This window comes from Bidens hawaiensis, unplaced genomic scaffold (genome assembly GCF_021521415.1).
Source record: "Bidens hawaiensis isolate Kalapana, Puna unplaced genomic scaffold, B.hawaiensis_p1.1 tig00032397_1, whole genome shotgun sequence".
Lineage (NCBI taxonomy): Eukaryota > Viridiplantae > Streptophyta > Magnoliopsida > Asterales > Asteraceae > Bidens > Bidens hawaiensis.
Window position 1 is genome coordinate 56,708 of NW_027495513.1, and position 25,757 is coordinate 82,464.

Sequence of the window (25,757 nt, forward strand, 5' to 3'; positions counted from 1 at the left end):
TAAACAACAAATATATGCCGAACATCATAACACAAGGGAAGGCTTGCAGGATCAAAAGCGTTCTTTCAGGCAAAACCCTGACTCAGTTTAGAGGGCTGTCTTCAGGCATTTCCCAGTTATCATTATCGTCGTCCCTCTTCTTGTTCACAGCTTCTGTCTTATCCTCATTAGGGTTCCTGAACGGGCCACGCCTGTAATATCCATTAAAACCCAACTTTCATTAGACTTCATGTTTCCCAAGAGAACAAAAATTATATAATCGTTACAACAGCTGTATTATGTATAGTATAAAGAACATGGTAGCACGGTGATAACAAGTTAACAATCAACCATCTATTCATATCTGTCTGTTTTTTCTTTTATTATAATACAAAGCATTTGATACTTATATTAAAGCTCTTCCTGTTTTGAAATCAATGTATTAACACAAATATGAGTGTCTAAATTATCAGCAGATTGGCTTGTTGCATGTCCCACATGTCTATAGATTTTGATCTTTACAGTTTATCAAATCAAACCTACGAATCCAATCTGACTATTCCAACACCTGAGGCCAAAATCTGCCTTGTTTTGGAGTTTTTGCCCTAGGTTGTAAACGAACCAAACAAACACAAACAGAGCATGTTTGTGTTCATTCGTTTAACTTTAACTAAACAAACAATCCAACACGAACAATTAAACAAACAGGGTTTTCTAGTTCATGTTCGTTGGTTAAGAAAATGAACTTGTTAATGCATGTTTGTTAACAGTATAAACGAAATGATTCACGAAAGTAACTGAACATACATAACTGAACATAGATGAACAAACAAAATTGAGCTAAAACTAGTTAAAGTAATGAGAAGAACAACGTATTGGCCTAAAAGCCTATTAATACTAGACTAAGCTGTAATAGGCCAAAAAAATTTAAATGAGTATATCAACGAATGAACTTAAACAAAGGCATATTAACAAAGATACACAAGCGCAAACAAATAAACACAAAAAAATTTAAATAACCGACCGTAAACAAACATTCACAAACATAAATAAACGAACAGGACATGTTTTCATGTTTGTTCGCTTAACTAAATGACAAAGTTCTTTGTTCATGCTCATTCGTTTATTAAACAAACAAACAAACAGAAACAAACTTCTCAGTTCACACCAAACGGTTCACACTCTGTTCACTGATCGTTCGGTTCGTTTACATACCTATAATTTATCCTAATCAAATAGGCTGCTGCATAGTGCATACTGTCATCTACTTCAACTAATTACCATTACACTAACATCTAATCGAAACTAAACACCACAATTACATCAAACCTAGAGCGATACAACCGAATTACCTTCGCCGATTACGCTTGGCAGCCTCGCGATGCTTGCGCTTCTTCTCTTCCTGTTTATTCTCAAAATACCTTCTCCGCTTACACTCCTGAATAACTCCAGCCTTCATAACCTCCCTCCTGAACCGTCCCAACAGCTTCTCCTCCGGTTCATTATCCTCCACAATCACCTGCACGTTATAAGCCGATCTGAAATACAAAGTGTTGGCGTACGCAAGCGACGGACACACCACGGACATCAAATCAGCAGAAGATGAATTGGAAGAAGAGGTGGCGATTGGAGTGAAGGCGTCTTTGTGTTTTGATGATGAGTCAGTGGAGACTGAGAGGTGTGACGGTGGTAGTTTGGACGGCGGCGGTGGTGGTGACTTGAACGGAGTGAATATGGATAAGAAGTTGGCTAAAGCTGAGGACGCCATTACAATTTACAGCACAATACAGGCTTCGGATGAATGTGTCTGGCTAGCTCTCTTATATCAAGATTAGGATGACAATACAGTTATCCAATTGGATAGATAAAACTGAGTTGACTCGGTTAGCTCCGAATTGAGTTGACTCGGGTTGCATTGTCTTATTATGGGCTGGAACAAAGTGGTCCGTGTTCGTTGTCAGCTTTGGGCTTATCTGGTAGAGTTAGCCCATTAGGCCATTTAATGCGTACAAGTCTACAAGATGAATCATGAATGAACCAAAAATGTGGATAAACATTCTCAAAACTATAGGTGCACAAACCGAGTATTTTGTAGGAACCGGAACCAGGTATGATCAGCAAAAAGTCAAAACCGGGTCAGGTAGGAACCAGTTCCGGTATTTGACAGGGATTTTCGAGTTTTTTTTGGGTTTTAAGTAGGGGCGGGTAGGGTTTTGACCGAGTAAAGATGGAACCGGTTCTGGCAGATCCGGGTCGGGTCAAGTTTCGAGTAGGGATGGCAACGATTGGTAACCCCATGCTCATACCTGTTTGTAAAATCATGTCCCATACTCGGCTCATTACTCGTCGAGTATCGAGCATACCCGAAGGTATCGAGTATACCCGTTGGGACTTTCAAGTACATTTTTTTTATCATTATAATTATTTTATAGCTTTTATTCATACAAAAATTATTACAAATTTAAATATAATACACTTCATATATATAATCGTGACAATTAAATAAATAATATCTTATATATATGTTTCACAACCTACGAAATACAAAGAATTTTTCGGGTATATGGTTCAGGTAAATGAGTATGTGTTTTCGGGTAATCGGGCCGGGTATCATCTAATCCCATACCCGGCCCGTACCTGCGAAAAAATTTAAATCCTAATCCCATACCCGGCTCATACCCATCGGGTTTGGGGTATACCCGCCGGGCCCAGACTTTTTTGCCATCCCTAGTTCCGAGGAGAAACCCAATACCAGGTTGTACCCGCGGGGTCGGGTACGGGTACGAACCGGTTCCGGGTCGGGTCTGAAACCAGGTATTTTGTGCACCTCTACTCACTCAAAACAAACGAATAGCAAAATATGTGATCTTGATTAATTTTAACATGAACACCCGAAAATGTCATTTTAATATTAGTGACTTATGATCAAAGTTTTGTTGTTAATCAATGAATTCATGTGTTATACATGTTAATTGAAGCCTTCATGCTTAAACCGAACCAGAATCTCAAGCTAAAAGTTTTCTAAAGTTGCATAATCGACCTACAACAAAAAGAAGCTAAATATGTATACTGCATATGATGAGTGGCATCCTCGAACTCCAGCTGATATAGCAACGATCAAGCCTTGACATGTGACAACTATTAGACTTCACAAATTAACAGCTACTACAATATATGAAGACGACATGAGTGATTATAGAAGATTAAATGATACAAGTAGTGACAGGAATCATATAATGAAATGATGATAAAATTCCGGAATCAAGGTGTGAAAATGCTTTTTAACTTATATAAAAATGATGTTGAACCGGATCATGAAAGGATTATAAGTTAAAAAACGAGTCGTAACTTAAAACAAATGAAATAATAGTTCTATAATATTTTACACATGTTCCTTACATAGGTCGAAGCATACTCCAAGTGCCTTGATTTATGTGTTTTGTATTTCTTTATGGACAATAAATTTGATTGGCTATATTTTAATTAGAGACAAAGAAACATTTTTAATATTGATAGGTATTAGTTAGCGATCAATCTTATCAGATAAATTATTAAATTATAAAACGATTCATTTTGGAGGGATGTGGACAAATACATTATACATGGCTCCTTTTGTTGTATGATTATAATATGGATTCAATATAAATATAACATTTTTCCTATTTTTAGGGACTGTTTGTTATTCTTTTAACAGTCATTAAGAGGCTACCTCTTAATAACTCATAACTTCTAACATAGTAATTGTAACACCCCGGCTTTAAGCGGAATACGCATGGGTGTAATGTACAGATCATTCATAAGCTCGTAACGCTATTAAAACGACATTAATTATAATTAATTCATTTCATATCATCAAAAGCGCACACATTGTTCATAAATAAAAGAAAAACAATAACACTTCATCGGGAAAATGAACAAGTTCTTTATTTCAATATCCAAAGGCATACTAATGATCTTCGTCCTTAGCACACCATCGATTCAACCTGTAACACGTTGAAAATAATATATTTTGTCAACAATTAAGTTGGTGAGTTTTCATAAGTTTTTGCATACATATATATATATATAAAGAAAACTCGCGATTCAACAATCGTCAGGCAATAAGTATTCAAGCGTAAAGTAAATGAAATCAAATAGTGTCGTCCTCCCGTTCATTTAGCCAAAGCCGTTGAATTCGGGGAAATGAGAACCTCCTTACGTAAACAACCGAAGTCGTAACGTTAGACGGCGCGGGTACGTCCCGTCGGACCCTCCCACTATATGTATGCGTTTGCGTTTGCGTAACTTCCACCATAAAAACAATAAACACATTGCAAGCAAGTTCACGTATAATCATAAACAATATGCACGAATAATATTAACATGTACGATATAAGTGAATCGGTTTGTAAACAATCACATAACAAACGAAAGAAAACTTGTGACGTGCTACCCTCAAAATATTATAAAACGTTAAAATGGGGTTATAAAGAACTCACTTGAAATGAGAAATACGATATTGAGAAGACGGTAAAGATTGGAGTAAGCTAATTGGTCCCGTGAGAATTCCCGACAAGTTGTTCTAATTATTAAAGCGTAATGAAATAATTACTTAAACGAACTAAATGAACAAGACACATAGAGAGGGGTTTGCAACGGATTTGGGGTCATTAATGTATTAGTTATATTTTATAGAATATTGATAATTATGAAATCAAATTTTATTAATTTTAATTATTAGAAAAAAATGAAAGGTTATATTTGTCCCGAAATTAGGAATTAACATCCGTAGCAAAAAGATGCGGACACTTAGTCTTCATTTGGTCTTCACGTTCCCAAGTGAATTCCGCACCACGCTTAGATTCCCAAGGAACATTGACCAAAGGGATTCGGCTACGCTTGGTTTCTTTATCTATTCGATCTATTATTTCCACCGGTTTCTCAACGAAGTGCATTGTCTTATCGATGTGCACTTCGTCGAGAGGGATATGAAGGTTCTCATCGGCTAAACACTTTCGAAGGTTTGAAACATGAAACACGGGATGAATGCCTTGAAGTTCTTGCGGAAGCTCGAGGCGATAAGCTACGTCTTCGATTCGTTCAAGAATCTTAAATGGACCAACAAAACAAGGTGCTAGTTTACCCTTCATACCGAAACAGACCACTCCTTTCCAAGGTGAAACTTTGAGAAGGACAAGGTCACCAACTTCGAATTCCAAGGGTCGTCGTCGCTTATCAGCGTAAGACTTTTGGCGACTTCTAGTAGCGAGCAGGTTATTACGGATTTGAGCAATTTTGTCGGTGGTCTCTTGTACCATTTCGGGTCCGGTGAGCTGGGATTCACCGATCTCGTTCCAACAAATAAGAGAACGACATTTGCGGCCGTAGATTGCTTCAGATGGAGCCATTTTGATGCTTGAGTGGTAACTATTGTTGTAAGAAAACTCAATCAACGGAAGATGAGTATCCCAATTACCACCAAAGTCAAGTACACAAGTTCTTAGCATATCCTCGAGGGTTTGAATGGTTCGTTCCGATTGACCATCCGTTTGAGGATGATAAGCGGTGTTAAGATCTAGGCGGGTTCCCAAAGCGGTTTGAAGCGATTTCCAAAAGTGAGACACAAAGCGACCATCACGATCAGAGATGATACTCAAAGGTATACCATGGCGACAAACAATCTCGTTGACATAGATTTAAGCAAGCTGATTGATTGGAAGTTTTTCTCGAATGGGAATGAAATGGGCTGATTTGGTTAACCGATCGACGATTACCCAAATGCTATCATGCTGCCCTTTTGTGGTTGGAAGTTTTGTGATGAAGTCCATCGTAATGTTCTCCCACTTCCAAACCGGAATCACAGGTTGCACAAGCAAACCAGAAGGCTTTTAATGCTCGGCTTTTACTTTAGCACATGTTAGACATTTCCCGGCGTAGATAGCGATATCCTTCTTCATGCCGGGCCACCAGAATGTAGTTCGAAGGTCAAAGTACATTTTATTTGCACCAGGTGGACAGAATATCGTGACTTGTGAGCTTCGTCCATGATAACTGTGCGAGGATTGTCACGATCCGGGACCCAAATACGATTAAGAAAGTAAAGCAAACCATCACGTTTGGTTTCAAGTTGGAGTTCAGCACCACACTACATCTCTTTGTACATATTGCCTTCGGTGACCGAGATGTGTTGGGCTTCAAAGATACGTAGCTGAAGATCGGTTGGAATAACAACGCTTTTAAGAAGAATGCTCTTAACATGGGTTTTGCGACTAAGGGCATCAGCCACTACGTTTGCTTTACCAGGATGGTAACGTATCTCGCAATCGTAGTCGCTAAGGAGTTCGGCCCATCGTCGTTGTCTCATATTTAAATCCTTTTGGTCAAAAATGTGTTGGAGGCACTTGTGGTCGGTGAATACCACACATTTCGTTCCGTACAAATAGTGTCTCCATATTTTCAACGCGAATACAACAGCACCAAGCTCAAGGTCGTGTGTCGTATAATTCTTCTCGTGAACCTTAAGTTGTCATGACGCATAAGCGATAACCTTGCCTCATTGCATGAAAACGCAACAGAGACCTTGATTTGAGGCATCACAATAGACAACAAAATCCTCGTTTCCTTCGGGAAGGGCTAGGATAGGAGCGTCGCAAAGCATACGCTTTAAGGTTTGGAAGGCTTCATCTTACTTAGCCCCCCACTCATAAGGTTTACCCTTATGAGTTAAGGCGGTGAGAGGGAAAGCAATTTTGGAAAAGTTCAAAATGAAACGGCGGTAATAACCGGCAAGACCAAGAAAGGATCGAACTTCCGTAGGTGAAGTCGGAGTCTTCCAGTTTTTAATAGCTTCGATTTTAACGGGATCGACATGAATGCCTTTTTCATTAACGACGTGACCAAGGAATTGGACTTCGTTTAACCAAAACTCGCACTTAGAAAACTTGGCAAAGAGTTGCTCTTTCTTCAATAATTCGAGGATATCTTCCAGATGCTTTTCATGCTCAACTTTAGATTTCTAGTAAATGAGAATATCGTCAATGAACACAATTACGAATTTATCAAGATAAGGCTTGCACACGCTGTTCATGAGGTCCATAAATACCGCAGGTGCATTGGTCAAGCCAAACGGCATAACCATAAACTCGTAATGACCGTAGCGAGTTCGAAAGGCGGTTTTTGGTATATCATCATCATGAACGCGCAATTGGTGATAACCCGAACGAAGATCGATTTTTGAAAAACAAGATGCGCCTTGAAGTTGATCGAAAAGGTCGTCAATTCTAGGCAAAGGGTAACGGTTCTTGATTGTGAGTTTTTTGAGTTCACGATAGTCGATACATATTCGAAAAGAACCATCCTTCTTTTTAACGAAAAGAACAGGTACGCCCCAAGGTGACGAACTTGGGCGAATGAAACCCTTGCTGGAGAGTTCTTGGAGTTGACTCGCCAATTCTTGCATTTCCGAAGGTGCGAGACAATAGGGAGCTTTGGCGACAGGATTCGCACCAGGCACAAGATCAATGCGAAACTCCACTTCACGAGTAGGAGGTAAACCAGAAACGTCGTCAGGGAAAACTTCGGGAAATTCACAAACCACTGGGATGTCTTTTATTGCCTTCTTTTCTGATTTCTTTTCCATAACGTTGGCAAGGAAAGCCACGTACTTTTTACGTAAGTATTTTTGGGCTTGGGTACACGACATAAGTTTGAGCCATTTGGAAGGCTTCTCACCGAAAATACGCAACATTCGATCGTCTTCAAGAGGAATCCGAATATACTTTTCAAAACACACGATTTCGTCACGGTGTTGAGCTAACCAATCCATGCCTACTATGATATTGAAACTCCCGAGTTACATAGGAATGAGGTCGATGGAGAAATCATAGTCATTGAGATTTAGGATGCAACCACGAATCACCGAATCAATAGAGATAGTTTTACCGTTTTCGACTTCAACCGTAAAGGAATTTTCGAGCTTAGAACGAGACGAAGAAAGCATAGGCTCAAAATCAAACGACACAAAACTCATATCGGCACCGGTATCAAATAAAATGGATGCATAGACGTTATTAATCAAGAACGTACCGTTCACCACATCGTTGTTATGCTGAGCTTGATTTGCATTGATCACAAATGCCCTCCCACGAGCATTGGGGACGGCTGGTGTAGCTTGAGAAGTTGAGGCTTGGTTAGCTTGAACCGGTTGAACAGCTTGATTTTCCATGATCTGTGGTATCGGGTGTTGATAAGCCTGGACCTGATAGGCTTGAGCAGAATACATAGGCTGAGCAACCACTTGGGCCTGATATGCGAGTCGAGGACACGCGTTGCTGAAATGACCAGGATCTCCACAATTAAAGCAGGCTCGAGGGGTGCGGTAAGCTTGAGAGATATGTTGAGCTTGGATTAAGACACGGTTTTGATTGAATGTGTGGGGAGTACGGGGTGGTTTGGTGAGGGTTGGTTGGGTACGCATGAATTCGAAACATGCGCCTAGCAGGTGTCCATAACGACCATAATGGGTGCATTGGCGGCAAGGGATGCCGGGTTGATGGTGTCGTTGGCAGATTTGGCAAAATGGGTGTGGACCATGGTAAGGCTTCTTTGGAGGGGGAATTTGAAAGTTTTGGGTTTGGGTTTGTGGGTATTGGGGTTGTGGTGGGTTTGGTTGGGTTAAGGCATAGTTTTGCTTTCACTTCTTGGAGTTGTTGTTGTTGTTGCGGTTTGGCTTGGGTGTGGCTTCGGTCTTGACCTCTTTGGAAGGTTCGGCCTCGGGTTTCTCAACAGCCTTCTTGCTGATTTTGAGGGTTCCTGCCTTGACATGGTTATCAGACAAGGATGCAACAAGAACAATAGCCTCGCGAAGAGTCTTAGGAGCACTACTTTGAACTAAATCTTGGATTTGCCTTGGCAGACCCCGAATATACTTGATAATCCCACGAGAGAGAGGAGTGACAAGGTGTGCCACCAGGATGCTAAGTTCGTTGAAGCGAGCGGTGTAGGTAGCATTATCACCACTCTCTTGTTTGAGGTTCCAAAATTCCACTTCTAGATTCATAAGTTCATTGGATGGACAGAATTCAGCAGTCATGATTTCCTTAAGGCCATGGCTACATCGGCACCACGGGTGAGTTTTTCTTGCACCCACCAATTTAGGGCTCTTTTCTCGAAGACACTTGAAGCAAAGCGTGTCTCCTTGTCATCGGGACATTCGATATGGAGGAAAGTACTCTCCATACTTTGGTACCATTGTAGTAGGGCAGTGGCACCTTCCGAGCCATCGAACTTATCAGGTTTCGCATCGGTGAAATTCTTATAGCGAAAAGAGTTGGAGTTTGAACCCGAAGCAGCTGCGTTTGTATTGGTGGCAATGGTTTGGTGCATTTGAGCCACCATCTGCGGGAGCACAGCAGCCATTTGTTTGGCGATCTGGGCTGTCATCTTGCCGCTGGAAGGACGACGGTTAAGGTGACGAGAGGCCATTCTGTGAACAAGCGTTATAAGAATCGTGAGTCTCGGAATTGTGTATGATGTAAGAGTTCTTGTTAATGTTTGTTAAATATGAAAACTTATAAAAAAAATAATAAAATAAGCGTTGTGTGGAACTTAGAGTTTACATGAACCACCATGGACTCTTATGTTCCAGCACAAAAATCAAAATTTGAAATTAAATCAAACCAAAAGCTGGGTATTCGTGTATCACCACAACTTGACAGACTTTCGGTTAAAACACATTGTAAAACATGGAGGGTCGGAGTCATACGTCGTATAAACCACCACGACTTGTGTGACATCCTAAAGAGTGCAACCATATCCTTATCACAAAGAGGACATAATCACGTTTGTAAACATAAAGCTGTGATTCGTATGGCGTTTGTGTGGTATGCTTTGGCTTAGGGTTTCACGCCATTCCCGAACTCTCCAGGTAAGCAACCAGGTCCCGAGGTTGATTGGGATGTATGCGCATTGCTTATCCTTAGGTTTCATGAACCTTGGTGTTAAGAGTTCGGAAAACAAGCACGTCCCCCCTACAGTTACTACATACCCGCCACGTAAAACCGTCTTTATGCAGAAAAATATCGAAAAACCGAAATAAAATTGATTGAAAAAAACATTTTGAAAATATTTGTTTTAGACCTATCCCTTGGAGTTTGTGAGTGAACATGTGTACAAGAGACGCTATGAAATGTTATAAATTCGAGCGTATGAATGAAACTTTAATATAAGTAGGGGCACATAGCACTGTCACACCCCGACTAGCACAATGCGGAAGCGTAAAACGGGAATGTAACAGACACCTCTAGTATCAACACATTGTTTATAAAGAAACATTACAAACTAATTTACAATATATTACGTTTCTTTGTTCTATCATTGTTTTACAGTCTAGGTGGTACAAACAAAACTAATTCGTTAACTAAACGTTCTTACTACTAACACCCTTGCTTCTATTCACATAGCATCGACCACAAACTTCAGGCAAGTAACAGATCACCAAATTACTCCGATTTAGGTACACCTGAAAAGCAGTTTAAAACGGGTCAACTACTAGAGTTGGTGAGTTTCACGAGTTTCAAGAAAACAGTAATGAGTATTCACAAGTTAACACTTGTAATCATGAAATAAGTATGTATGTATGAATGTAAATGATGTAATTATGCTAAGCTACAGTGAAGCCTTGACTGTATGTGCTGCGTGCATCCATTTCCCACGCTCAATCTACCACTGTGGCTCCCCTTCCGCCCACAACATGCCCCGGTAACTATGTCTAACACTACATAGCCTGTTTGTATAAATATGGTCATGTGCAAACGGCGCTATGTGACACGGCAACCAGGCCGACTCCGTTTGGGTTTGTCAAGCCAATAGTACTATTCACAAGCCACCGGCTCGAAGTTAATCACTGTGATCGTGGGGACTTTCGTGTGTTAGCACTTAGATAATTCACATCAGTACATGTTTAAGGTATGTATATGTAATCAAACATGCTTTTCACCCCAAAAGTTCGTAAAACAGTTTAAAAGTGGGGTCATGAGACTCACGGTTTAGTAGATATTCAGTACTGTATCAACTCGTGGTTTGTTCAGTCCGCTATCAGTAGTTCCTATAATCAATATTATTATAATATTAATATTTTAATATTATTATCATCTCAATACTAAACTGGGCTGTATAACTAATCTGGGTGTAGCTGGAACGCCCAGAAAGTGGCAATAGGCTTAGGTTGTGATGTTGTTCAATGTCTAATACTTAAAACCGAACTTGGCTCAGACTCCCGTTTTCCCAGCTGGGCCAAGTTGCTCGTTTACGAGTTCAGAAAGCAGTTATGGGAAAATAAGCTTGGGTAATGTATTGGTTAATAACATGATTAAGTTATAAAGAAAGATCACATATTGGGGTCCCGGATTAGCCACGGGGCCCGTTTCCAAACATTCAGTTTGATTTGAGAAGAAACGCGCACAATCCACCTGGATTGTCCAGGTTTCTCATAGAAAAGTTAATTTTCACTTAATTAGTCCAAACATATGATTTTTGATCACTCTTGGTGTTTTGATTTTCCTGCAGGTTCATTAGTCGCGAACTTGCCGGTTGTTATAAAAACTGAATTTGTTTAATATTCATATTAGCATATTTAATTAACTGTTAATCATTAAATTATAAAAATTTAACCACTTATCAATTAAATTATGTAGATTTTTATAAAAATATTTTTGGAATTTATTTACTGATTTATTAATTTATAAAAATTCATTTTATCAGCTATATTTCGCCTGAAAATCGTCCGTTTACCCCAAAAAATTTCCAAAAATTCCACAAAAATTCCTGAATACTCAAATCATGTCTCAAAACAACCTGTTTCAATTCCAGAATGTAAAAAGCTCGTGCAATATTCTTTTCGGCCCAAATTCAGCTGTAAAAATTCACACGAACGCATATAAACAAAACACCTTTAAAATTCTTCAAATGATCCCAAAATTCATATGTGATCAAAATACATCAAATATGAGTTCTCATAAAAATTTCAAAATTTTTGAAGTATTTTAGCTATTTTTCCCAATTTAACGGCCCGATTCGGTAATAAATTCGCCAAATATTCTCGGATGGCCGAAAAATTACCAAATTTGAACAGGGACCTAATTACATGATCACTGATGTCCCTACAAAGTTTCAAGTCCTAAAAACTTGCACATCATAACCGTAATCTAAACAGCCTGCATACGCGTATTTCGGCATTACCTTTGCGGTTTTGGTGTGTTTCCGCCTTCCTAATCAACTTTTCCAACTCTTGAGCTCTTACTTATGCTAAATACAAGTCCTATAACACACACCAAACAATAGTTCATAAAAATCACAGCCCTTGAATTAGGGTTTCGGCTAGGGCACAAAAACGAACTATTTAACCGTAAAAATGCCTTTTCAACCCCTTAATCCGTGTTTTTGGCCAAAAAATTTATGTTTCTGGTTTGAAACTGTTATTAACATCAAAGTATATTTTTGGATGATTTTTGAGAGTTTTACACCGTTAACTATGATTTTTACTAGCCAAGACATGTTTTTATGCTATTAAACGAGTATAAACGAATCAAAATCGAGTTTTTATGAAATCATACCTAGGGTTTCTTTGAAGTTCTGTGCTGAAGAAGGAAATAATCCAGAGTTTCTGTTGTAAAATATCTCATATCTTATTTATATAAAAAAATATATATATAAACATGGGGGGCTTTTTCCATATTGGCGGCCGGCCCAACATTTGGGCTCTTAATGGGCTAATTTGGCCCATTTAAATAAGTATTCCAGCCCAAAAACAAAAATCCCATATCAAATTTAGTTCGGGTTCGGTTTTTTGTGCGAAAAACTTATCGGGTGCGTTAAATAGTGCGAAATCACTCGTTTTTCGGCTAGTTTTGTGTAAAATCATAAAAACATAGTAAACGTTTGTAAAAATCAAAAATATTTTCACGGATTGCTTAAAACATTTCAAACAAGTGTTTGGTAAGTCTTTTTCGGCTTAACGGATGATACAATGCTTGGTTTGTGACTATCTTTCGCGTTTAAATCTATAGCGGGTAGTTAAACGAGCATGTTTTCGTTTAACTTGTTTGCTATCGAACTAAGGCCATATAAATAATGTTTTGGCTCATATTAAACGTATATCACTTATAGATGGCCCCCCGGGATATCTGGGTCATAACCAGACCCGTACGGTTAATCGTTCGTTTGTTATGCAAAACGTGCGTATTTGCTTAAACGGTAAATACGAGCTGAGGTGTACCTCGTTTTGGCTCAAATATCACAAGCACATAGAGAATTTATGCAGTTTTGGGCCCTAAAATAAACTATAACTATACCAGGCCGATACGTCTAGAAACCTATCTTATAGTTACGGTTCTGATACCAAATCTGTAACACCCCGGCTTTAAGCGGAATACGCCTGGGTGAAACGTACATATCATTCATAAGCTCGTAACGCTATTAAAGCGACATTAATTATAATTAATTCATTTCATATCATCAAAAGCGCACACATTGTTCATAAATAAACGAAAAACAATAACACTTCATTGGGAAAATAAACAAGTTCTTTATTTCAATATCCTAAGGCATACTAATGATCTTCGTCCTTAGCACACCATCGATTCAACCTGTAACACGTTGAAAATAATATATTTTGTCAACAATTAATTTGGTGAGTTTCATAAGTTTTTGCGTATATATATATATATAGAAAACTAGCGATTCGACAATCGTCATGCAATAAGTATTCAAGCGTAAAGTAAATGAAATCAAATAGTGCCGTCCTCCCGTTCATTTAGTCGAAGCCGTTGAATTCGGGGAAATGAGAACCACCATACGTAAACAACCGAAGTCGTAACGTTAGACGGCGCGGGTACGTCCCGTCGGACAGTCCCACTATGTGTATGCGTTTGCGTTTACGTTTACGTAACGTCCACCATAAAAACAATAAACACATTGCAAGCAAGTTCACGTATAATCATAAACAATATGCACGAATAATATTAACATGTACGATATAAGTGAATCGGTTTGTAAACAATCACATAACAAACTAAAGAAAACTTGTGACGTGCTACCCCCAAAATATTATAAAATGTTAAAATGGGGTTATGAAGAACTCACTTGAAATGAGAAATACGATATTGAGAAGACGGTAAAGATTGGAGTAAGCTAATTGGTCCCGCGAGAATTCCCGACAAGTTGTCCTAATTATTAAAGCGTAATGAAATAATTACTTAAACGAACTAAATGAACAAGACACATAGAGAGGGGTTTGCAACGGATTTGGGGTCGTTAATGTATTAGTTATATTTTATAGAATATTGATAATTATGAAATCAAATTTTATTAATTTTAATTATTAGAAAAAAATGAAAGGTTATATTTGTTTATTAAAGACAAACATTTAAAATATAATTACCGACTTATCTAGAAATCATTTTATTTGATAGTTTAACGAGACTCTATTTAGAAAGATAAGTAACACCTTTATTATTATTGTTGTTGTTGTTGTTGTTGTTGTTATTATTTAAGGTATAAAAATGTATATGAAATATGATTATATATATTTACATGTGTTTGAAATTTATTTTAGAATTTTTGTGGAGGTTCGATTCGTTTAACGAGTGTTAAAAAAATACGGATTTAATATAAGTATAATTTTTATTTTAATAAAAACAAACAATTAATAATACAAAAAAATAAATAAATAAACCAAAAACGGACCAGGGGAGGGTCGAACCTGCGCCCCTAGCCGGGTCAAGTGTTTAACAGATATGCACTGGCCATATGAGCCAGCTTCAAATTCGTTAATATGCCCAGAAAATAATTCATATAACCCGTTATGTAAACCAAACCCCCAACCTTATGAACCCTAGAAATTTCAATTGGATCTTACACCCTCTGTTAATCAAAATTGACAGAGGGGTTTTGTAGAGAATGAAATCGAGACCCATATGCATATTACAATTACCTAGAATGATTAAGAATTGTATGCGAATGACGAGTTAGGGTTTCGGTTCAAATATGAAATCAAACATGGTCCAAAACTGTTGCAACGATGCAATTAAGATAGGGCTTTGTTTCGAGATGATGAGGCGATTGTGTGGTGTTCGTCAATTGAATTTTAGACTTGTATTTATAGGATAACAAAGTTGAAACAGGTTCGCGACCTTAGTTCACGCGAAATTGATTGATTTACTTAATTATATGGTCGTTACTCGTTAATTAAGGCTTGCGGTGATCACGGTTTTATTTACTTAGCATGTTATTTGGCTTAGTTGAAGCAAAACCGACCGGGGGGGGGGGGGGGGGGGGGCTGCGAGATCGACGGAGGAGATGGGGAGAAGAAGAAGGAATATTATTATTTACACATAGTCCCCTAACATTATGTTGTAGGGCAAATATGGTATGGGTTATAGTGTAGGGTTAAAAGTGGCATTACTCGATTCTTTAATGCTTTAATAATATAATACGGACGAAATGAAAGACATAATAAATACGTTGACGTCTTCAATAATTATGGTGATTCGATTACAAGCGAGTAATAAAACAAATACATTTATTGAAACGAAAATGACGAATGTCACAGTAATTATCTTTTTCAATTGGGAGAGATGGCTGAGTGGACGAAAGCGGCGGAATGCTAATCCGTTGTACGAGTTATTCGTACCGAGGGTTCGAATCCTTCTCTTTACCTTTTAATAACTCATAACCTCTTAACCATTGAGACTTAAAGTTATCTCTTAACCATTAAGATATTATGAGCCATTAAGAGGTAGACTCTTAATAACTGTTAAAAATCTACCAAATAGCCCCCAAAAGTAAAAACAAATTAAATAAAATTAATAATATAAAAAATATGATTTATTTTTTGAACCATATAAACGCTATTTAGGGGTGGTTTGGCAGTTTCTTAATGAGGGTTAGGTTATAATAGGAAGTATAGTTTTTGTAGGAAGGATAAGAAGTAATATTGGCCATTGATTTTGAACAGGAGGGTTGAAATTAGTTTAGGGGGAAATCAAGTGTGGATATAAGGGGAAGGGTATAAAAGGAATAACACATTTGTTGTCTTTCTCTCTTCACATGCAAGACACATGCCAAATTCCCTCACCATTTTAAAACGTCCATAAATTTTTTTTACTACGTTTTTATTGAAAAACAAATTCACCATAATAACGAGTGTCTTTTTATCTTTAATATGAGTACTATATTGTAATATAAAAATTAAAAAAAAATTAGTGGGTTTTTTACAAATTGTGTGTTACAAAATTGTATTATACAATAGTATTTTTCATTGTGTCATACAATTGTGTTTTTTATTGTGTTTTTATCATTGTGTTTTTTTTTTCATAGTGTTTTTTCTATTATGTTTTTTACATTGTGTTTTTCATAGTGTTTCCATTGTGTTTTTTCGGACTTTTCCGGCGAGGTGGTGGCGGTGGGTGACGGGTGTGGTGGCGGTGGAGTGGTGGTGGATGTAGGAGATGAATGAAGATGTAAGTGGGTTTTATGTAAGTGGGTTTTTGAAATTAAGTTAAGCGGGTTTTGAGATTAAAGTAAGTGGGTTTTGATATAAAAGTGTTAAGACAAAAATACCTTCCTTCCTAGCCTTCTTAGGAAAATCAAACTTTTTATTTGAATATAACCCTTCTTAATGATTCTATAAAGAAGCTACATCTAAAACGATGAGCATCAATGTGTATTTGGTTTTAAACATGTTGAATGGAGCCTCTGAATCAATCAATTCTCTTAATGGCTCAGAACGTCTCGATTTTGAGCTGAAGCCAAACCTTCTAAAACAAAGACATGAATTCGGTCATCTCCAACGTTTGTAAACGTGCCATAATCACTTTTTGAAAGTGAAGAAACACTAAGTGACCCGGTGCAGATTATAGATAATCTGGGGGTTAAGTAATGTTTCCCACGGGAATGAGGTCCAACAGAGACGGTTGTTCTTCAGGGGACCTGCAAAACAAACACCGTAAGCTCGTCACTGAGAAGGGGGGGGGTTCCTCCTTGTGACCACCCTCCGGCGTGAGAATCAGACTAGATTGCTCTGAATATAAGTGTATATTAAGAGATTGCTAGATAACAGGATAGCAGATGATCTTACCATTCCAAGATGTTGGAGTATTTATAGCCGAATGTAGGTTTCCTAGAAGGTACAGCCGGCTGAATAGTATTCCTGTTCTACCAACAGTGGACTATGCACAGGCCATACTGGTTGGTGGGTAGGTTACGGCCAACAGTAACAAAGTCGGCTGCACTATTCCACCAACTGTAGATTATGCACGTCCCACCTACTGTGGATTGTACGCAGGCCATGCTGGTTGGTGAATAGGTTACGGCCAACAGTAACACTATTCCACCAACTGTAGGCTGCGCATGCCCCACAGTAAGGGTTGGTGAGTAGGCAGCGGCTAATAGTGACAAACAGTACTAGAGGGTGCTCCTCCTCGCACTGTTGTCGGTGAGCTGTCACCCTGTGATTGGCTCCTGGGCTGTTCTGGTCAGATCGCCTGTCCTATCCATACCTTGGTAGGTATAGTACAAAAGATCTTTCAGAATCATACGGACTGGCTCATTTAGGCGGGATTGTTCCCGCCTTGCTCATTCCTTCATGTGACTACTGAAGTAGCTAGTGTCTTGTGCGTGTAGCCCTGCTGTCTGCGGGTAGCCTTCCCTGATGGCTTGTATCCGCAACTGCGGGAACAGGCGGGGTACTTCACCATTGGGAGGCTTTCCCTGCGTGTACAGCTTGCGTACTGCGCGTAAGGTTCTCTGAGCATGGTGGGTCCTGCGGGAGCAGATGGCCTTTGCGCAGACGTCCCTGTTCAAGGTGAGTCTTGCGGGACCAACTGGGCTCTGCTGGGACCTACCTCTTCAAGTACCCCCAGTCCAATGTTCTTCTCATGAATGTTTAATAAAGTGAGGTGAACATTTGGACTTTAAGCAAGGGGTTTTGAAAAGGGGTTTTTAGTTTTAAGGTTCTCCGTGGGGATTCTTCCCGCGGGTTTCCTAATGTCACTTGCAAAAATTCCCGATTTTTTTGCTTGATCTTTGGGTATGATGCGGGTAGGTATGTAACCTTCTCGCAAGTCAGGAGCGTTGAGTCTCACTTGTATATATTCTCCATGGGGTTCTGGTGGTTTTCAACATAGTGATCAATTATGTTAAGACCACCAATTCCATCACGGAGTTTCAAACAATATAATTCTCGACGTTCCCGTTATGCGGGGATGTTATTCCTCTATCCGCAAGCATTGCTCAGAAGATCCCTCTTGGTTTCAATTCTCTGCGGGGCGCTAGGTATGTGAAGGGTTTTGCCTTACACTACACGCGCTCGTCTTACGGTTACTTTACTTCCAAGGTACTGGGGTCCATTCCCTGCGGGTGCTAGGTATGTGAAGGCTTTTGCCTTAACACTGTACCCGCACCTGTCTTATAGTTACTTGGTTGCCCATGTATTCTTGGCTTCAATTCCCTGCGGGTGCTAGGTATGTGAAGGGTTTTGCCTTAACACTGTACCCGCACCCGGCTTATGGTTACTTGTTTGCCAAGTTATTCTTGGCTTCAATTCCCTGCGGGTGCTAGGTATGCGAAGGGTTTTGCCTTAACGCTGTACCCGCACCCGGCTCATGGTTACTTGTTTGCCAAGGTAAGGGGTATTTTCCCGCTTACTTTTTTGAATCTTTTTGAATTTTTTGAAATTCGAAGGGTTGGTGGAAAGATAAGAACAGTCCAAACCTCTGAAACGTCGTGCGACGGTTTCTTCTGACTGTGTCAGGACGTGCAGGAAGTTATGGTGACGTGACAGTACATGGTCATTCCAGACGCTTTTTCAGGCGCGTGGGCGCGATTTTTCGGGCGCGTGGCCGCAAAATTACTGGCACGCGTCCTTTTGACAGCTGTTGCCAGCTTGCTTTTTGCCACGCGTCATAGTTTCATTGCACCTTCGATTTCTCTCTCCTCCGCATTAAATTCACCGCATTAATTGCGATTAGTATATAAAGGGGGTGGAGGATCCTTTCCAATTCACACTTTCACATTTTCTCTTCATCTTTACAGCGATTTCCGGTGAATACTCCTCTATTCAGTCGAGCATTCCCTTGAAATCGTTTTCTTCTTCCTTCTGCAAGATGTCTTCAAATGATTTCGAGTCTACCACCGATGATAGGAGTACTGCTGGCGAGTGCCAGTGTGCTCTGCCCGGCGATCAGTACCGGTATGTTGTTAGGAAGTTCATGCTCGATTCTCTCGAGCCTGAGTTTCCTGAACCCCATCAGACCGTGTACGATGCCCCCAGAGGCAAGATCGGGGTTTATGCAGCATTCTTTGTCTATGGGAATCTTAGGTTCCCATTGACAAAGTTTGTTTACCGTGTCCTTGAGAGGCACGGTGTTCATCTGACCGAGTTGCACCCCATGGCGATCGCCAAGATTCGCCACTTCGAGTGGGTGTGCCGGATTTTAGGCATCGAGCCCCATGTGGACCGCCTGATGACCTTCTACACTTGGAGGTGCATCCAGGGGTGGTACACCCTAACAACCCGTATTAAGGGTTTAAAGATTTGCGCGACCGAGCGCAGTCTCCGATCGTGGAAGCGGGAGTTCTTCTACATATCCGCCCGTGCCGTCCCCCTTGCCATGAAGTTTAAAAATGGCCAAGCAATTCCGAGCCATCACGCCACCAACTACCAGGAGGCGGAATGGTTCTCGAAGATATCCCTGGTCCAATCTCCGGTTTACCGGTTTGCGGAGTCCGGGATGGTGATGTTGGGGATGAGCCGGGTGTGGAAGGAGGCGTCTCAGGTTCCCATCCTTCTCGAATACGGTTTGAACTCTATTCCTTATGGTATGTCTTGTCTTTTTTGCTGATACGAGTTTGTCTTCTAACTGTTTCTTTTCTTTCAGAGGGGAACGATTTGGAGTCGCTCCTGTACCCGCGGGAAGCTGACGGTCCCGCGCGGATGGGTACTCGTGCTCTAGACGAGGGCGAGTTGCCCATCCTGGAACAAACGGCGGATCGGTTTGTGGAGGTCTATCCGCTGGGCCACGAGATCCTGAGCCACCGGCGGCCAGGTAAGGCGATATTCTATCCTCAATCCCTCAATGCTGTACCCGCTGCCGGAATTCCTGACATCCCTTCTTCTGAGGAATCCGCGGATGGTCCTTCGCTATGCGGAAGAGGAAAGCTGCCGGCGGAAAGGGGAAGGAGAAGGTGGCCTCCACAGCCGATTCGGTGCTTCTATCTGACACCGAGTCAGATAGTGAAGAGGTGGCGGGGAACCCCGGTGGTGAGAAGACCACTGCTCAGGAGGCTACGACTGTTACCTCCGGAGAACCAACGACGACAACGGTGACCGGCATCAAAAGACCGGCTCCATCGGGCTCGTCCCCGCCCGTCCGTACGTTCAGGCTCAAGAAAACCCGTAAGTACAACTTCAGCTTTTATCTTCATAGCTTAATATTTCTAACACTTTTCTTCTTTACGCAGGCGTGGATGTTGACGCATTCCAGGGTGGAGCGCAGAAGAGTACCTCCCCGCCGATGACGGTAGGCTTGGTCAGCCTACCTGAGGTGTCGACCCAGGCGCCTGCGCCTGCTTCCGCTGGTCCAGTTGCTCATTCCTTTGAGCCGACTGTTCCAGCCGAGATGCCCGCCGAGATGACGTCACCGCCGGCCGTGAGTGCGATTTTTACAGCATCCTTCACGGAGCCGGCGGTTACTGTTGCTGCTGACTCCACGGCGGATACCATGCCTCCACCATCTACTGCGGCGGAAACCGTGCCGCTTCCGCCATCGGCCTCGACGGCCGAACCTTCAGGTACGCGCAGTGCTTCTCGCCAATCTTTGTCACCTTCCCATCTGCCCGACCTTTTGGATGGATTTCCCTTAGGTTCAGGTGATGGGTTCGGTGGCTATCGGCCCGTGATCGACCCTACAGGTGCGTAGGGCTCTTTTGGCCTTTATACATTTTTTTTTTTATATATCATCTTTTCCTAACTGCTTTGTTTCTTTTGCAGTGTCGGATTCCAATGAAGTGTATGTTCCAAGATGGAACATTTGCCGAGGAACAACCCTTCGCACACCTGTGGAGTGCGTGGACTGGGCTCGCCACGCTGCTCCCCATGGTGCGTTGGGGGAAGCCATGGTTAGCTACCAGGAGGGTAGGCTAACCAACGAGCTTCGGGTTCTCCTGGCCCGGATGCAGCCACGCGTCGAGCTGCTTTTTCGTGAAAACGACAAGTTGAAAGCAGCTCGCGTTAAAGAAGTATCTCAGGCGCGTGCTCTCCGGGAGGAGAACCAAAAACTAACCGCAGTGGCTGCGGAGAAGGATAAGGCCTTCAAGGCCCTCGAGGTTGAGGTTCAAGCGCGACTCGAGGCCCGCTCCAAGGCTGCCCAAGCTGTTAACGAACAGCTTCGGCTAGCTAAGGAGACTGCGAGGAACGCGACCGAGAGGGCCACCAAGGCTGAAGCTGTTGCTGAGCCTCTCCGCCTGGAGAATGAAGAACTTAAAGCCAAGTTAGAGGCTCTTCAACAGGCTCATGATGCCTTGGCTATGGAGGATGCGAAGAAGCTTCAAGAGATCCTGGACCAGAGGGGCGTGCTTGACCATACCGAGCGGAAGCTTAAGGGCGTCGAAGAGGCTGCCGCAAAGGAAGTGCTACTTGCCAACCTTAACAAAAGCGAAGCCGAACGCGCCTGCACCCAAGCTCAAGCCGCCCTTAAAGAAGCTCTGGTTGCCAAGGAATGGCTTCTTCGAGAAGCGTTGTCTCAGGTATGTTTAGCTTTACGTCTTCACGCTTTCCTTTGTACATAGAAAAGGTGTTTGACACTTGTATTTTCTTTGTAGGTTGTGCATCGGGTCTTTTCAGAGACGTCTTATGATGATGCTATGAGCGCAGCCCTCAACGCTTCTCATGAGGATGGGGAAAAGGCCGGCTTCCTGCTTGGTCTAGGGTTCGTTGAGAAAGGCATCCCGCCTTCCAACTTCCCTTTGTTTGATGTGGACACTGAAACTGCTTACGACCAAGCAGTGAATCAGTATGCCGCCTTCCCGCATCCGGTGGTGGAGAAGGTGAACGAAGTCGCTGCTGCTGATGATGGGCTTGCTGTCCTTAGAGCTTTCCTTGAACCGCCACACTCTGCTGATGGTGCGGGTTCAAGTGGAAGTGGTCCTGAAGCATGATCCAGAAGATCCCTTTCCACCACTAGCGTAGATATTTGCTTTTGTATTTCTTCTATATGCGGGTATACACCCAGCAATGTTTGTAGTATTCGAGTTTCGATGAAATAAAGAATGTGTTTGTCCTTTTCCTTGTTTATTTTACGCATGTTTACACTTAGCAATTTCTTTAGTATTTAGATAAGTTAACTTTTTGACGTGGTGAATTATAAGTTTATTTTGCTTCCTCTTTCATGATTGTGCGGGTAGGACCGTCACTTGCACTTAGTAGGATGGCTAAACTTATATTTAACCTGCGTGGAAGTTTACCTCATCTTTTCCTTTGAAATTTTCTACGTGTTCAGAATAAGTTAACCTTTGAACGTGGTAGATGATAGGTTGAAGTTTTGCTTCCTTGTTCGTGATTGTGCGGGTAAGACCGTCACTTGCACTTACAAGGATGGCTAAACTTTACTTACATCTGACCTGCGTGTAGGTGTTCCTTAGAACTTTTTAACATTTTTAGCGTTGTGTTTATGCGGGTTTTGCCGCCTTCCACACGCAACTACTTACTTCTTCACACATTGATGCGGTGAATACCGGCACATGGGAAGTTCGTAAGTTAAAGGTAAGGCTATCAACACATTGTGAAAGGAGAATCATTTCCATTAGAAGTGGCTCTTAGGCCTTTTCTTTACAAGTTTGGAATTGATCTACATATAACATTTGCGTAATTGAGCTCCATTCCATGTTCTTGGGATGGGAGTGCCATCGAGCCTTTCGAGCCGGTATGCGCCCTTTCCCATGACTTCTTTGATAATGTATGGCCCTTCCCAGACCGGGGCCAGCTTTCCTGGGCGTTCTTGGTTCGAAGCCTCGTTGTTACGCAGTATGTAGTCTCCTACATTGAAGTTGCAGAGTTTTACCCGCGTGTTGTAGTACTTCTGCATTTGTCGCTTGTAGTTCTCTTCACGCACTGCGGTTAAGTCTCTGCGTTCCTCGGTTAGCATAAGGTCTAACCGTCTTTCCGCATCATTGTCTTCTGGCTGAATCAAGACCCTTGGTGAGGGTAAACCAATTTCGACCGGGACCATGGCTTCAGTGCCATAAGTGAGACTGAACGGGGTTTCTCCCGTACTGGCCTTCTTCAGCGTTCTGTTTGCCCAAAGGACGTGCGGAAGCTCGTCCACCCAGCCGGATCTGTGTTCCAAGAGTCTTTTCTTTATGCCTTCGACGACGCTCTTATTTGCTCTTTCCACCTCACCATTACCTTGCGGGTGTGCCACTGAGGTAAAGGTGTGGGTGATTTGAAGTTCTTTCAGCCACTGTTGTAGCTTCTTGTCAGCAAAGTTGGTGCCATTATCGCTCACCAAATTCTGTGGAAGTCCAAAACGACAAATAATAAATTCCCAAATAAATTTTTTGATATGTTTCGCGGTTGTTTGGGCTAAGGGTTTTGCTTCTATCCACTTGGTGAAGTAGTCGATGGCTACCACTAGGAACTGAACATTTCCTGCTGCTGTGGGAAATGGGCCTGTCACATCGATGGCCCACTTCTGAAAAGGCCATGAAGAGGTGACTGGTACAAGTTCATTCTTCGGGCGGTGCGTGTTGGGTGCGTAGAGCTGGCAAGACCTACATTTTCTGATGTATGCCAGCGCATCCGTATGCATCCCCGGCCAAAAGTATCCCGCGTTGTTTAGCTTAGCTACAACAGCGCGTGGACCTGCGTGTACTCCACAGATGCCTTCGTGTACCTCCCTTAGGAGGTAGTCAGCATCTTGGTTGTCCACGCATCTTAAGAGTGGGCCAAGAAAGTTACGTCTGTAAAGGGTGTCATCGATGAGTTGATAATTCAATGCTTTACAGCGTAGTTTTCTTGCCTGTGTTTTTGACTCTGGTAGTGTTCCTGCTGCAAGGTAATTTATTATTGGTGTCATCCACGTTTCTGTACCGGTTTGGATGACACAAATTTCCTTGTGCGGGACTGATGGTGCTTCGAGGAGTTCAATGCGGATGTCCTTTCCCAAGTGGGTGAAGGCTAGTGATGCAAGCTTGCTTAACGCATCCGCAGATTTGTTTTCGCCGCGCTTGACGTGTATGACTTTACAATCATTAAAATCACGCATAAGGGTTTTTGCCTGGGAGAGGTACAGGGCCATTGTGTCGTTCACAGCCGTGTACGTCCCATTTATTTGGTTGGCCACCAGCATGGAATCCACGTGGGCTTCCAAGTTTTTCACTCCCATCTTACGCGCAATTCTCAATCCGGCCAAGAATGCTTCATATTCGGCTTCGTTATTCGTACTTGGAAAATCCAACCGAATAGCGTAAGTATATTCTTGGCCTGCTGGGTTGGATAATTTTAACCCTGCGCCTGAACCCTCGCTACTGGCTGCTCCATCAGTGTAGAGTCGCCAGACATCATTGATGTCCTGTGCTGGGGAGGGTTGAGCCTCCTCCTGGCACTCTTTCTCCCGCGAAGCGGGGACTTCTGCAATAAAATCGGCCAGGACCTGGCCTTTTATGGCTGGTCTTGGCTTGTACTTAATTGCATATTCTCCCAATTCAATTGCCCATTTGGCTAGACGTCCCGATAATTCGGGTTTGCCTAGAACGTTTGAGAGTTTGAAGTTGGTGAGAATGGTGATTGGGTGGCCCTGGAAATATCGTCTTAACCTGCGTGAAGCGTGTATAAGTGCTAAGACTAATTTTTCGAGGGCAGAGTACCGGGTTTCTACGTCTGTTAGTACACGGCTAACATAATAGATTGGCATCTGGATGCCTTTTCGTTCTACTAGCAGGACTGCCCCGGTTGCTCTATCTGTTGCGGAAAGGTATAGGATTAACTCCTCTCCCGCTTGTGGTGCTGTAAGTGTTGGGAGTTCGATCAGGCGTGACCGAATCTCCTGAAAAGCTGCTTCCGCTTCTGGTGTCCAGCGGAAGTGCGTTTTCTTTAAGCAGTTTCTCAATGTTGACACGAAAGGAAACGACTTATCCGCATGGTTTGCCAAAAAGCGATTAAGTGCGACTAGTCGTCCATTCAGTGTCTGAGCCTGTTTGATGGTGGTAGGTGATTCCATTTTAACAATGGCTTCGACCTTTTCAGGGTTCGCTCTGAAGCCATCTTTAGTAACAATGACTCCCAAGAACTTCCCTTCTTCCATCCCAAATGAACACTTGCTCGGGTTGAGCTTCATGTTTATCTTTCTGAGCGTGTTGAAAGTTTCTTCAATGTCTTTCAACATCGCTTCTGGCTCGGGGCTTTTGATGACCAAATCATCCATATAGACTTCTAAGTTTCTCCCGATTTGGGCATGAAACTCTTTGTCCATCAGTCGTTGGTACGTGGACCCTGCATTCTTAAGTCCGAATGGCATCATTTTATAACAAAATGTACCATCGGGCGTCCGAAATGCGGTTTTGTCCTGGTCATCTACGGCCATGTGGATTTGATGGTACCCCTTATACGCATCCAAGAAGCATTTAAGGCGAAATGGTGCCAACGAATCCACCTTAAGATCAATTTCTGGTAACGGATAACAATCTTTGGGGCATGCTTTGTTCAAATCTTTGAAATCTATGCACATGCGCCATTGTTTGTCATTCTT

The 25,757-nt window shown here is 41.9% G+C and overlaps 1 protein-coding gene across 1 annotated transcript; it reads right to left on the minus strand.

Moving 5' to 3' along the window:
* Positions 1-3: 3 nt before the first annotated feature.
* Positions 4-1,781, minus strand: LOC143583434 (small ribosomal subunit protein bS21c-like). Its single transcript, XM_077065739.1, has 2 exons — positions 1,332-1,781; positions 4-191 (listed from the first exon to the last, which is right to left on the minus strand). The coding sequence occupies exons 1-2, from the start codon at positions 1,745-1,747 to the stop codon at positions 83-85; spliced, it is 525 nt and encodes a 174-aa protein (XP_076921854.1). The 5' UTR covers positions 1,748-1,781; the 3' UTR covers positions 4-82.
* Positions 1,782-25,757: the final 23,976 nt, after the last annotated feature.